General features: G+C 40.4%; 2 protein-coding genes across 2 annotated transcripts in view; both read left to right on the top strand.

Annotated features, from left to right (window-relative positions):
- The first annotated feature begins 1,799 nt into the window (after window positions 1-1,799).
- MARS2 (methionyl-tRNA synthetase 2, mitochondrial) lies at window positions 1,800-5,703 on the top strand. The gene has a single exon (XM_019635635.1). It carries the CDS (start codon window positions 3,710-3,712, stop codon window positions 5,546-5,548), a length of 1,839 nt encoding a protein of 612 aa, XP_019491180.1. The 5' UTR covers window positions 1,800-3,709; the 3' UTR covers window positions 5,549-5,703.
- Window positions 5,704-6,834: 1,131 nt separating this feature from the next.
- PLCL1 (phospholipase C like 1 (inactive)) overlaps window positions 6,835-13,930 on the top strand; it is a 407,944-nt gene continuing 400,848 nt past the window's right edge. The window contains exon 1 of the mRNA XM_019635632.1: window positions 6,835-6,898. The gene's annotated coding sequence lies outside the window, so the exon portion shown is untranslated. The remainder of the gene's footprint in view (window positions 6,899-13,930) is intronic.

Consider the following 13,930-nt stretch of genomic DNA (forward strand, 5'->3'; position numbering starts at 1 on the left):
TTTAAGCTGAGCCATCCTGATCAGTGGCTGCTCAGCTCGGGCCAGGAATTGAACCGCTGTTGCTCAGAGCTCAAACTCTTGAGTGAGCTCTTAACTAACTGAGCCACTTGGCTGGCTAAGAGTATTTTTAAAGGCAAAAAGATAATCGTAAAATAACCATAAATGATAAATCATAAAATGACAATCATAAGGTAAATTTTGATAAATTCTATATTAAAATTAAGAACTTGCACTCATCAATCCTCTTTAATGTGAAAAGCCTAGATACTGTTAGATGATATTTGCAAAATATCAACCAATAAAGGAGCAGTACCAAAAATATATAAATTCCTGCAAATAAATAAAGAGAAAGACAAGCCAATAGAAAAGGAGGCACAAAATATAAATAGGCACTTCACAGCAAAGAAACATATATGGTTAATAAATACATGAAGAGATGCTTCACTTCTAGTTAAGAAAATGCAAATCAGGACCACAATGAGATAACATTTATATTGTCATAAAATACACATAAAATTTACCATTTAATCATTTTAAAGTGTACAATTCAGTGGCTTTAAGTCCATTCACAATATTGTGCCATGATCATCACTAGCTCCAGAACTTTTTCATCACCCCAACAGGAAAACCCATATCCTTTAAGCATTCTCTCTCAATTCCAACTTTCCCCCACTTCATGGCAACCACTAATCTCCTTCTGTCTCTTCGAATTTGTCTATTCTGGATGTTTCATACAAATGGAATCTACAATATGTGGTCTTCTGTGCCTGGTTTCTTTCATTTAGCATAATGTTTTAAAGGTTTAACTATATGGTAGTATGTATCAGTACTTCATTCCTTTTTATGGCTGAATAATATTTCATTGTATGTGGCTATACCACTTTTATTTATTCATCAGATGACAGACACATTGGGGTTGTTTCCATCTTTTGGCTATTGTGAATAGTGCTTCTATGAACATTAGTGAAATTGCATTTTATACTTGTTTGGCAAAAAGTTAAGTAGATAATATCGAAGTATTAGAGAGATCTCTTCAAGGGTATTTAAAGTTGTTTAATCATGTTGGAAAACAACTTGGCATTATCTTTGAAAATTGAACATTCACATCCTCTATGATCCAGCAATATCACTCCTAGATATATACCCAAGAGAAACTTGAGCATGTAAGTACCAGGAGATATAAATAAGAAAGTTGTTGCAGTACCATTTCTTTTTTTTTTTTTAAATATTTTATTGGGGAATTGGGGTAGGGGAACATTGTTGAGAAATCGGGGAAGGGGAACAGACAAGTTGCTGTCCTTTTGTTTTTCAGTCTAGTTGTGGAGGATGTCGCTTCACTAGCTCATGTTGGTATTATCATTGCACTCTTCCCGAATGAGGCAGATGGGTCGCCAGCTTCTGGACGACTGCTCACAGCGGCTCTTGGCAGCTCATGCCAGCTGCCGGCCACTTACGGTAGCTTATGGCAGCCCACTGCAGGAGGGGCTGCAGCCTATGCCGTCGCAGGCGACCCACGGCAGCCCAGCTCCAGGTCGAGCTGTTGTTCACCATCTTAGCTGTAGAGGGCGCAGCGTCACTGGCCCTCATGTGGGATCTGAACTGGGGCCCTGCTGCTCAGAGCTGGTGTCCCAAGCCAGCTCTTAACTAACATGCCACTCGGCCGGCCCTAGAGTACCATTTCTAAGGGGAAAAACTTGAGCCACTCAAATGTGCATCAACAGCCATTTATTTTAAATGAAATTTTATTAGGGTGACAATATTAGTAAAGTTACATAGGTTTCAGGTATACAATTCTGTAATACATCATCTATATATCACATTGTGTGTTCACCACCCAGAGTCAATTCTCCTTCCATCACCATATATTTGCATCAACAACTATTTGTTTCAAGGAGTTCTGGTATAAAGGAAAAGAAAGAAATGGAACAGAAGTGGGGGGTTGAAAATTTTTTTTCTTTTTAAGATGTAAGAAAAAAAATAGTAAGTTTGTATGCTGAAGAATAGATTCTATGGGTAAGGCAGAAAAAAATGCTGGAGAACCTGATTTCTCTGACACTTAGCCTGGATTTGTTTCCCAGTTCTGGGGGCTGTACATATGCTCCAGTTTTAAGTTTTACCTATCCTTCACTCACCCTTCTTAAACTGCAAGGTCAAATAGAGCACATCAACTAAATACCCAAAGGATACTTGTACTTATTGTAACTCCTACAGAGAAGTTGACTGGTCCATTTTCCATATCACCACAGAAATCAGATCCAACTTACCCTATGCCTCCATTCTTAAGTTATTGTAAGGCAGTCAAAATGAATTAACTAGCATCACAGGTAAAAACATGGAGTCTTAGTAACAAATTGTTGAGTGAAAAAGGTTAAGTTGAAGACTACCTGTAGTGTGATATCCTCTTAAAAATATTTAAATACAAGCAAAATGAAACAATATGTACCATGTATTTTATAACATGAATGCAAAACTACAAAATTCAGGACAATGATTACCTCTGGGAGAACAGAAAGACAAGGAGCACATAGATCTAAATCATTGGTAATCTCCTAGTTCAGTGGTTCTCAAACTTTGGTGTGCATCAGAATCACCTGGTGAGCTCATTAAAACCTAGATTACTGGGTCCCACCCCAAGTTTCTGATTGAATAGGTGAGTGTGTATGTGTGGGGTGTGTGTGTGTGTGTGTGTGTGTGTGTGTGTGTGTGTGTGTCCCCTAAGATTATACATTTGCAATGCGGTCCCAGGCGGCGCTAAAGCTGCTCTTCTGGGACCACACTTGAGAACCACTTCTAGTTCTTGGGTTGAGTTGTGGGTTCACATGTATTCCTTTCCATTTTATTATTAAATGAATATAGTATTTAAATAAATAATAAAAAAGATGGCTTGTTATAGACCAAAGATGAGAGCATGTAATGAAGCAAGGAGTAATATTAATCCAATTCTGGGCTCCTAAGTCATCCCGCTCCAAAAGAGCTAGGGTTCCGTTAGTAAAAGCAAACTTGAAAAAAAAAATGCTCTAAGAACCTCAAGACCATTTAAAAAGAACATTACTACTTTGAGAAATAAATTGGAAAATTGATTCTCCCTTATGTACACAGTGACAACATATTGCATTCCACACCCCGGGATCTAAATGTTTGGCAGACTTGGCACATCGCAAATCTACCTCTTTTGTCGATTCGACAAAAGCGGAGTGTGTTTAAAGATTTCCTTTACTTTTTCAGTTCTTATACTTCCCTCAAGTACCCTAGGTAATTATTTTTCTTCCTCCCTCCCTCCTTCCAGATTGTGTCCACTGGGTTCTGAGAGAAAATTTAGATGATATTTCAGAGCCCTCCGATGATCAGGGCCTATGTAGAATGTCTGTGTCCTGCAGTGTGCCAGCCACCGACTGGGGTTTGAGAAACGCCCTAATACAAAATTCTTGCCCACAAGCAGTTCAGCCTAGTGGGAAAAACAGCTCTGTAAATATAACATTACAACTCAAAGCAGGCCACACAGGATGTTATAGAAAGGTAAAGATTTATCCGCTTTCATAACCTCCCCTAAGCCCAGTTCACCTAAGCTATCAGTATCTCCAGCGCGGGGCAGCACTTCACAGCCGCAAAATCCGAAACCGGCGGAGGGAGGAGGCGCGGGCGCGGGCGCGGGCGCGGCGGCGGAGGACGGACGCTCGGGGCCGGAAGCGGCGGTGCGGCCCGGCTGCGCATGCGCCCCTCACACGTGCTTCCAGAACGCCCACTCCGCCGTTTGGGCCCCGCCGGCACCATGCTGCGGGTTTCTGGCTTGCGGTTGCTAGGACGCGCACTGGCGAGTAGGGTCTCGCTCCTGGAGTACTCTAACCTACGCGTCTATAGTTCCGGTCCTCTGGGTGCCGGCGACGAAGCTCACGATGCGCGCGCTTACTTCACGACACCCATATTCTATGTGAACGCCGCGCCCCACATTGGGCACCTGTACTCGGCGTTACTGGCGGACACCCTGTGCCGCTACCGTCGCCTCCGAGTTCCCAGCCCCGCCGCCACGCGATTCTCCACTGGTACCGACGAGCACGGCCTGAAGATTCAGCAGGCAGCAGCCGCTGCGGGCCTGGCCCCGACCGAGCTGTGCGATCGAGTGTCGGCCCAGTTCCAGCAGCTTTTCCGGGACGCTGGCATCTCCTCCACCGACTTCATCCGCACCACCGAGGCCCGGCACCGGATGGCTGTGCAGTACTTCTGGGGAGTGCTGAAGGCTCGAGGTCTGCTCTACAAGGGGCTCTATGAAGGTTGGTATTGCGCCTCCGACGAGTGCTTCCTGCCTGAGACCAAGGTCACCCGGCATCCGGGCCCGTCGGGGGATTCATGTCCTGTATCTCTCGAGAGCGGGCATCCCGTTGCTTGGACAAAGGAAGAAAACTACATTTTCAGGCTTTCCCAGTTCCGGGAGCCGCTCCAGCGGTGGCTGAGGGAGGACCCTCAGGCCATCACCCCGGAGCCATTCCGTCACTCCGTGCTTCAGTGGCTGGAGGAGGAGCTGCCGGACTTGTCAGTCTCTCGCAGGAGTAACCACTTGCACTGGGGCATTCCGGTGCCAGGGGATGATTCGCAGACCATCTACGTATGGCTGGATGCCTTGGTCAACTACCTTACTGTAATTGGCTACCCAAATGCTGAGTTCAAGTCTTGGTGGCCAACCACCTCACATATCATAGGCAAGGACATTCTCAAATTCCATGCTATCTATTGGCCTGCTCTCCTCTTAGGGGCTGGCATGAACCCACCACATCGCATCTATGTCCATTCTCACTGGACAGTCTGTGGCCAAAAGATGTCTAAGAGTTTGGGCAACGTGGTGGATCCCAGGACTTGCCTTGACCGCTATACTGTGGATGGCTTTCGCTACTTTCTCCTTCGTCAGGGCGTCCCCAACTGGGACTGTGATTACTATGATGAAAAAGTGGTCAAGTTGTTAGACTCAGAGCTGGCAGATGCTTTGGGAGGTCTCTTGAACCGATGCACTGCCAGTAGAATAAATCCTTCTGGGACCTACCCGGCCTTCTGCACTACCTGTTTTCCCAGGGAGCCCGGGTTGGGGCCATCAGCTCGTGCTCAGGCAGACGACTATGCTCTAGTGAGCGCAGTGGCCACTTTACCCAAGCAGGTAGCAGACCACTATGCTAACTTCCAGATCTATAAGGCTCTGGAGGCAGTGTCCAGCTGTGTACGGCAAACTAACGGCTTTGTCCAAAGGCACGCACCATGGAAGTTGAATTGGGAGAGCCCAGTGGATGCTCCCTGGTTGGGTACTGTGCTTCATGTGGCCTTAGAATGTTTGCGAGTCTTTGGAACTGTGCTCCAGCCTGTCACCCCAAGCCTAGCTGACAAGCTGCTCTCCAGGTTGGGGGTCTCTGCCACAGAGAGGGGCCTTGGAGAGCTCTATTTCTTACCTCGATTTTATGGACTTCCTTGCCCTTTTGAAGGGAGAAGGCTGGGACCTGAAAGTGGGCTCTTGTTTCCACGCCTGGACCAGTCCAGGGCCTGGCTGGTGAAAGCCCAGAGGACCTAGAAACTCAGTTCTTACTGGCTTGTGGTAAAAAAAGCAAATGTGTTACTTTCTTATTTTGCATTTTCAGTTAAGTTATACTGTTTTCTAAAGGGTTCCATCAAATGAGCACATAAGTGCCGTCCCTGTGAAAAGAGGTTTGTAACCTTTCAGTTGCCTACCCCCTACTCTTCAGTTCTGTGTCCATTAACCACTGTCCTTTGCATACCTGTGTCTCTAAGATGTCTCTAGGGAAAGATAAGTAAGAGACAATCTTGCTGATATTATACCTTCTCATTGCGCCTCCTTTCAAACAACAGTTATTTGCCCAGACTACCTCTCATGGCTTGTTTTCTATTGGCCTGGCTTCTGCTGGGCAAATTAGTGTGGGGATTGGAGGCCCCCTACCTCAACTTTTAGTCCTACTTTGTTATATAGGTTGGGTCTCCTGTTAAAAAGAGATTCTTTCAGTAAACCTTTAAAAGTCAGTGTCCTAGACTAGATGATTTTAGCTCACGTTTACATTTTTGGTATTTGAAACCATGACTCCCTGTACTTTGTTAGTTAATAGTTCAATAGTTGTGCTTTGTAACATTACACTTCAACCAGTAGATGGCTCTAGTCTCACACTGAATTACTGAACACAGGTTTCAGAGTCTTTAGGAGGCCAATGCCTTATCCAATAGGCCACCGGGGCAGTTTCAGAGTCTTTAGAATAAATTAGTTTTCTGCTTTTCTAATTTTGCAGAATTCACAGAAAATTTTTATTGCTTTTCTTAATACAAGGGATAACTGCAACCACGGCTGTTTTACAGAAAACAATAAAAAAGATCAGAATCCTCCGTTTTTTTCAGACTACTGAAAAAGGACATTTACTCTAAATGTTTAGTAAGCTAATAAATGTATCAAGTTTGTTTGGAATACCTATGATAAATTGTAAAGCTCTCTTGAGGTACTTGGTGTGTTAAAAATTTTAAACTTTAATAACAGATTTAGAGATACGATTTTAAAAAAATCTAAATAGTTCAAAAGGGCATTATTTTTTTTGTATTTCTTAGTCTTAATTTTTTTATTCCCATACGTAGTTTACCGTATATGATTTCTTTTGGTCAATCATCGATACAATATAGAAATTATGGAATAGTTATTGTGAAAGTCAATACATTTAAAGTAGTTTTTACTGATTATTTCTTTTGCTATTTTAACTTGTTATTAAAGTTTAAAAATCTGTAAGTACCTTATTCAGATCTGTTTTGTTGCATTTGTTGAAGGTGATGGTGAAGGAAGGAAATGATCAATGCTCCAAGAATCTCAAACTGGATTTAGGGATTTCTCCAAGGCTCCATAAGAGAACATCACAGAGAAGATGTTAAGGTATCCATTTATACAATGACTGCAACACAGTAAGCCAGCGTTGTATCTCACAGGTGATTGGACAGCTAGGCCAAAGTTTAAAATGAGAACTTGCCTTGAAATATCCATTCTAAGCATGGTAGCAGGTGGAGAGAGCTCATTATGAAGTAAACAATTGTGCTGCTAGTTCCCCGAGAGTTATTCTACGTACTACTACTATTCAGCTCCAGTTTCTGGTTTTTTTTTATCAGTGTGATGAGAAAGTTTTGTTTGCTTGGAAACACTGCTTGAAGGCATTCTAAAGGTGAAAGGGACTGTTTCTATGAATGTTCCTTGAGACCCTCATTATTATTCATAATGGAACCCTGGGCTTTTCATATGACATATTCCAGTTACCTGCTGGGGTTACTAGGGCAGATTACCGGGCCTAGGATGGAGTACAATATCTCCTAGGGCTGGACAGAGCAGAGTGGTGAAAAAGATGGGATGTGTTTACATGGATAAAGGAAAACACTTGGAAAACCAGTGGAATGATAACTAACCTCTGCCCTTTTAGCAGTCTTACAGTTCCTATCATGAATAGAGAGTCAGTGTTTTCTTTCCTATGACCTAGTGCTGGTCAATACACTGGACCTTGGCTTGCTGGGTGTTAATGGAGTTCCTTTTGTGCGTCTGTCATTTGTGCAGGCATTTAACTGGCTATCAGAATATTTGTGGTACTGGAGGGCACAAGAAAAAAGGGGAACCAAAGAGGAGAGGGCATAATTATTACAAAAGACAAGGTATTTTGAATGAAGAGGTGTGGTTTGCTCTGACTTATTCTGTAGTGATACAGAGAGTTGGATTCTCTGTGGGAAGTAAAGCAAATATCCTTTGGGTACTTGATGTTTAAGAATGGCAAGTGAAACTTAAAACTGGAGGGCATGCACTTCCAAGAGAGGGCATTCTAACTACTTCTGGGAGAAGATAATGATGCATTTACAGACATCTAAGAATGCTCCTACTCCAGAACTGGTTAACACCTTATCTGGCATCTTCGGATCCCTTGATCCAAAGGCAGTTTCTCCCAAGTACTACCCCAAGGCTCTCAAATTTTCATTTTAGGTTATTCTTGGAGGCAGTGTTGCAGGAGGCTATGATAAAGCGCTGACCAGGTGTTCACAGGATGTCACGTTATATTAATAAGAAGCTGTCAACTCAGTAGACTACAGTCCTATCTGGGAGTCATGCAAGAAGTTGTGGGCATTGTACATGTTAAGTGGCATCATTGTATGTTGGAGAGCTGCTCCACAAGTGAACTCATAGACTAGGCACCTCTGAAGTTAGAAGACCTGTGGCTATATGGAGGTGAAGAATAGACAGGAACAAGAAATAGATACAATCTTTAATTTCACTGAAATCTCAGTTATTGGAAGTAGGCCTCATCATTTTTCCTAAGGACCTGTGTGACTAGGGGCTGAGAAGAGCCTATTAAATCGACTATTAGGTTGATGCCAAAGTACTCAAGAAAGCCTACCTGGAGCATGGGCCCTGGGGCACAGGTTTTTTTTTTTTTGCACAGTGTACTTGTGATTGGGACATAGGTCTTCAGATTTGGGAAGTTCCAAAACCAAAGTAAAGGCAGCAGTTGGATGACTTATAATCCTAAAGTAGCTTGGGCAGCACGTGGCAGTACCAAGCATTCAACAGATTCCTCCTTGGGCATTATGGTAGGGATGTTTTCCTGGATCTCTGACTGCCCTACCCCTAGTGAGTATGTAGTTGCGCTGTTGGCCTGCATTAGTGTAAACTTGAGTTATGGGGGAGACAGTGCCTCTTAACCAAGATTTGGTTCATAGAGCTGCTGTATGATAGTCTATATTTGCCTCCTGGAGGCAATTCCCCCATAGTTCTACCAGAGATAGAACCACTGTTCTTGTTGGTTGAGGTCTGGATGCTATAAACCTTGGTGGGTCCTTGCTGTCTTTTGCCAGAGTGAATAATTTATCAGTGGACCTAAACAGGTCTGGACATATTGGCAGCCATGTGTCTATTTTTGCAGCAAAGGTTTATTAGTTCCAAGAGCTTGGGGGGTGCTAGGGCACAAGTTAGGGTAACCAAGAGCATAGATTAGGGTGATTGGTTCTAGAAGAAAGCCTTTGAGTCCCTTGCAAAACTAAGACAGTATGAAATGTATCATTTCAGCACAGTACAGCTTGTCCTGCCTCTTCCTCTTACTGGAACTTTGGACAGGATTGGTTAACTTTTATCAATAATAACACACCAAATTTGGAAGTTAATATTGCTGGAAGAGCCACAACAGTAACAACCGAGTTAATGAAGGTTAATTAGTGGGGATTCTAACATTCTGAGAAGACTGTCTTATTCTTTTTTGAGACACAGGATAAAGGAAGCCCAGCCCTAAGATGCTTTCCTCTATCACCAAGAAGTACTTTGAGCTTGAGGGGAAGGGACTAACCCATTTGGTACCAAAATGATACTAACCTCCTTATGCTAGACCACTCCTAAGGCTGTGCCTTGTGCGTGTACCCCGCATTAGTCACTGGTTTGTGCAATTTAACATGAAGATGAATCTTCAAAAACTAGTTTATGATCGACTGTTATAGATTGGAATCATCGTTCTATTCTCTTAATTCAATACATTCAATAAAAATATGGCCAATTACACATTTTTCCTGATTAAAATATTTTTAAAAGAGTAATATCTTTTACTTTAGAACACATTCAGTAATATAGTTTCAGTAATTTGGCTTCCTTTGAAGTAATTGAGAAGTGTCTATTGGTTAAAAACTATAAATATAAAAAATATAAAGTTAACAAGCATGTTATACATTTATATTTAATGTATAATAATACAAATAGAATGTATTTCAAGTCAAATGAAATGTTAAAGAAAACTCAATCCAACAGAAGACAGGAAAGAGAAAAAAGGGCAAAGAAAAATGAAAAATACTTTAAAAGAAAACCCATAAGACAGCAGAAATACAAATATATCAGTAATTGTAATAAAACATCGTAGGATGAATCTTTTGCCAAAAGAGCAATGTTCAAACTTATATTTAAAAAACTAGCTATACGTAGTTAAAAGTTATATGCTTAAACATAACAGAAAATATGACATGAAGAAACACTAGACATATATTAACCAAAAGAAAGCTGGTATCTTAATATTCACAGTAGATAATCTATGTTGAAGGGAAAATCGTTACTAAAGATAAAGTGAGGCTATAAAAGGAATAATACATCAACAAGTTATAAGAATTATGAACTTGTATGATTGAAGAACATAGCCTCAAAATGGAAAAAGCTAAAGCTAAAATTGAAAAGACAGGAAATGTTCAAAAAAATTAAACTGCCTTTCCTGAGTTCAGAGAAACCATGCAATGAGAAAGTAAAAATATAGTAACTTACACTGGACATTAGCACTTCAGTCTTTAATACTCACTACCAAGTATATCATCACTGCTAAGTGTGAAAAAAAAAATGTTATCAGACAAGGTTTTTTTCTTCTTTTTTTTTTTTTTAAGCTGAGCCATCCCGCCACCTGTTGGCAGCTCAGCAGTAACTCAGTTTGGGCTGACTCGAACCGCTGTTGCTTAGAGCTCAAACTCTTGAGCAAGCTCTTAACCAACTGAGCCACTCGGCTGGCTCCTCAGTCAAGGTTTTTTTTTTTTTTTTTTCAGATTTTATTGGGGAATTGAGGGGAGGGGAATAGTGTTGGGGAATTAGGGGAGGGGAACAGACAGGTAGACAAATTGCTGTTTTTTGTTCTTCAGTCTACTTGTGGAGGACATCGCTTCACTGGCCCATGGTATGATCATTGTGTTTTTCCCGGGTGAGGCAGATCGGTCGCCAGTCATTGGTTGGCCGCTCACAGTGGCTTCTGGTAGCTCACACCAGCTACCAGCCGCTCACGCTGGCTGTCAGCCACTCATGTAGCTCATGGCAGTCCACTGCAGCCCTGCTGCAAGCCTACGCCGTCGACTCACAGCAGCACCCAGCTCCAGGTCGAGCTGTTGTTCATCATCTTAGCTGTAGAGGGCGAGCGTCACTGGCCCTCAATGTGGGATCTGAACCGCAGCCCTGCTGCTCAGAGCTGGTGCTCCCAAGCGAGCTCTTAACCAGCTGAGCCACTCAGCCGGCCCAAGGCAAGGTTTTGTGACTAAAATTTTGTCTTCCATGCATGCCTCATTGCAAATAACTTGCTTTTTAATAGAAATGTCAGCCAATATGCTACCTGTTCAGTAAATCCTCTGGATTATTAAAATGGGAGAATCTCATGGCCATAATTTTGCCAAATTTTCTAATTGTTAATTCAGTGATAAGCAAAGGTGAAGGGAGAGAACCAACAGTTCTATGTTCATTATTTGTGTTTGTCATTTACTTTCCCCAACTCTGTGAGGTACTATTCTTTCTCTGTTTAACTGATGAGAAATTGAAGCAGAGATTAAGTAACTTGGCTAAGGTTATACAGTTTGTAAAACAGGAGAGCCTATACTCAGACTTGGCTTGATGCCAGAGCTTCAGCACTATCTTTAGCACCAATACCACAATCAATCAGTGAGTATCTACTGAAGGCACTCTATTGTGGGGAGGAGCAAGTAATATAATTAGATATAAAGACCTGAATATGAAAAGTCTAAATAAGAATCCTTAATTGAAATACATCAATGAGTGTTTTAAGATGAGGAATTCGTTCTTGAAAGCTAGATTGTGAAACAGATGACTGCCAAAATAGATACTTAGAATGATATAGTTCTCTTTTGTTTTCAAGAGTTTCCTTTATTATCCCAAGCCTGTTTATGTGTGCTGGTATAAATTAAAATTTTTTTTAATAACTCTAATAGTCTCTATTTTTCTTTTTTCCTTAAGATTATTTTGTTTCTTATTTTCAGAACAGTGCTCTAAATTCTTGACTCCAACAGTCCTCTAAGTGAAAGTATGTTATCATAAATTCACGTACTTTTTTCAAATAACATTTTACTAATTGATACTTAAAACATTTATATCTATACATGAAAATATATCAATATTCAAAAGTTTTATTTGAATTAACTATTATAGTAACAAGGCCAAAGAATTTTATTAGAGGTTACAAACACTGAAACTTTTCATTTCATACATACAGTTTTAATACAAATGAACTTAATTAAAAGACATCGATTTACTAATAGTTTAAGTTCTATGAATTGACTGAATGAACACTTATTACTGTATTTTTATGACATCTTTCCTAACAAGCCTTCAGAAACCAGATTAAACGCCTTTGTTATTACGAAAGCAAATACCACCCTGTTAGCTAAAATGTCACATATTGGATAATTCCTGGTAAATTACAATCTCATATATGACAGTTAAAACATGTTCTAATTACCCCAAATTAGAGACTTTATTATGAATTGCTTAAGGACTACTCTGTGTCATATTTTACATTTTTTATGAAATGTAGCTATTATATTGGACATAGGCTATACCTTGAAGAAGTATGCTAAAACTTGTTTATATAGAAGTCTTAAGTTATCTAAATTGTATTTTAAAAAATGTAACAAAAGGTATTAAAGTCCTTGCAAACTTGGAAGGCCAAAAACAAGAACACCTACATCTCTATTCTGTGCTTTAAATGATTTCTTCAGAACTCTGTTTAAATTCAAGCAACACAGTCCCCTAGTTAGCAAGGCATGATGGGCACTTTTTCAGTATTTTTTTACATGGTAGATTATGACCTACTGATAGGATCAGATTGATGTATTACAGATAATAGATGGCATTTTTTGATTGCCTTCATAAATCAATAAAGGAATTTATAAAGACTTTCATAAAGCAAAGACTTTCCAATCCTGGTAAACTGAAATTACTGCATTTTTATATTTAAATTTCTATTAAATTTATTTTATAGAAACTCCATACATTTTTAGAAAGCAAAACTTTTTAGTCCTGAGTTTAGTTTCATTTATAACTCATTATTGGAATGTAATTAAATAAATCAAGTTACAATGTGTTAGAAATCTATTTCGGTATAGAGGAAAATCGTTAAGTACTAAAATAAAATGTATTATTAAAAATATGTATGGTTAATTGCATGAAAGAGGATGATTGGATTTTTCACACCATTTTAGGATTTGGAAGGAGTAGCTTTTGCTACTATTAATTGCTACTACTGGGCTGGCCGAGTGGCTCAGTTGGTTAAGAGCTCGCTCAAGAGTGCAAGCTCTGAGCAACAGGGTTACTGGTTCGATTCCTGGCCCAAGCTGAGCTGCTGCCGAACTGCCAACAGGTGGCAGGATGGCTCAGCTTAAAAAAAAAAATCAGCCTATAATTGCTACTATTACTATTCATTATGACATTGTCTCACCTAGTATAAAAATTGTTAGTTAATAATCTTCAAAATAGAAAGTTTTTTATTATTAAAATGTCCATATTTTTATATGGACAGCCTCTAGAAGGTAGGTAGTTAATTCATAACAAATTTTAAATTAAACATTTTTGGATATAACTGATGCCATAAAATTAGTTTTCTAGCCTTAGGATAGTATATAGCAACTTTTTCCTTTTTCCATACTCCATGGAGACCATCTAAAAGTGGAGCTATCAGTTCTGGGTCACAAAAACCAGTATAAATGTGTGTAGCTAAGCATAAAAATTAGGAAATCAACCTGATTTCAGACAAAAACGAAGGAAAAATGGTGAAAACTTATTGCTTAACATCGAGAGTGATGAGAAGATAACTAAGTTCAATGAAGTTATCAAAACCCATCATTAATAAATTTGTAGAGGTAGATGTTTTAAGCATTCAATATGTGAAGGTAGGTAAGTCTGAGCACAAGAGTTTTTTTTTTTTTAAAGATTTTTATTGGAGAATTGGGGGATGGGAACAGCGCTGAGGAATTGGGGGAAGGAGAACAGACAAGTTGTTGTCGTTTTGTTCTTCAGTCTAGTTGTGGAAGATGTTGCTTCACTGGCCCAAGTTGGCACCATTATTGCGCTCTTCCCGGGTGAGGCAGATCAGTCGCCGGCTTCTGGACTGCCGCTCACAGTGGCTGCTGGCTGCTCACG

Source organism: Hipposideros armiger, unplaced genomic scaffold, assembly GCF_001890085.2.
Source record: "Hipposideros armiger isolate ML-2016 unplaced genomic scaffold, ASM189008v1 scaffold_23, whole genome shotgun sequence".
NCBI classification, from domain to species: domain Eukaryota; kingdom Metazoa; phylum Chordata; class Mammalia; order Chiroptera; family Hipposideridae; genus Hipposideros; species Hipposideros armiger.

What these genes read in the sequence shown, in the direction of transcription:
- MARS2 (XM_019635635.1), top strand. Translation starts at nt 3,710, where the DNA reads ATGCGCCCCTCACACGTGCTTCCAGAACGCCCACTCCGCCGTTTGGGC.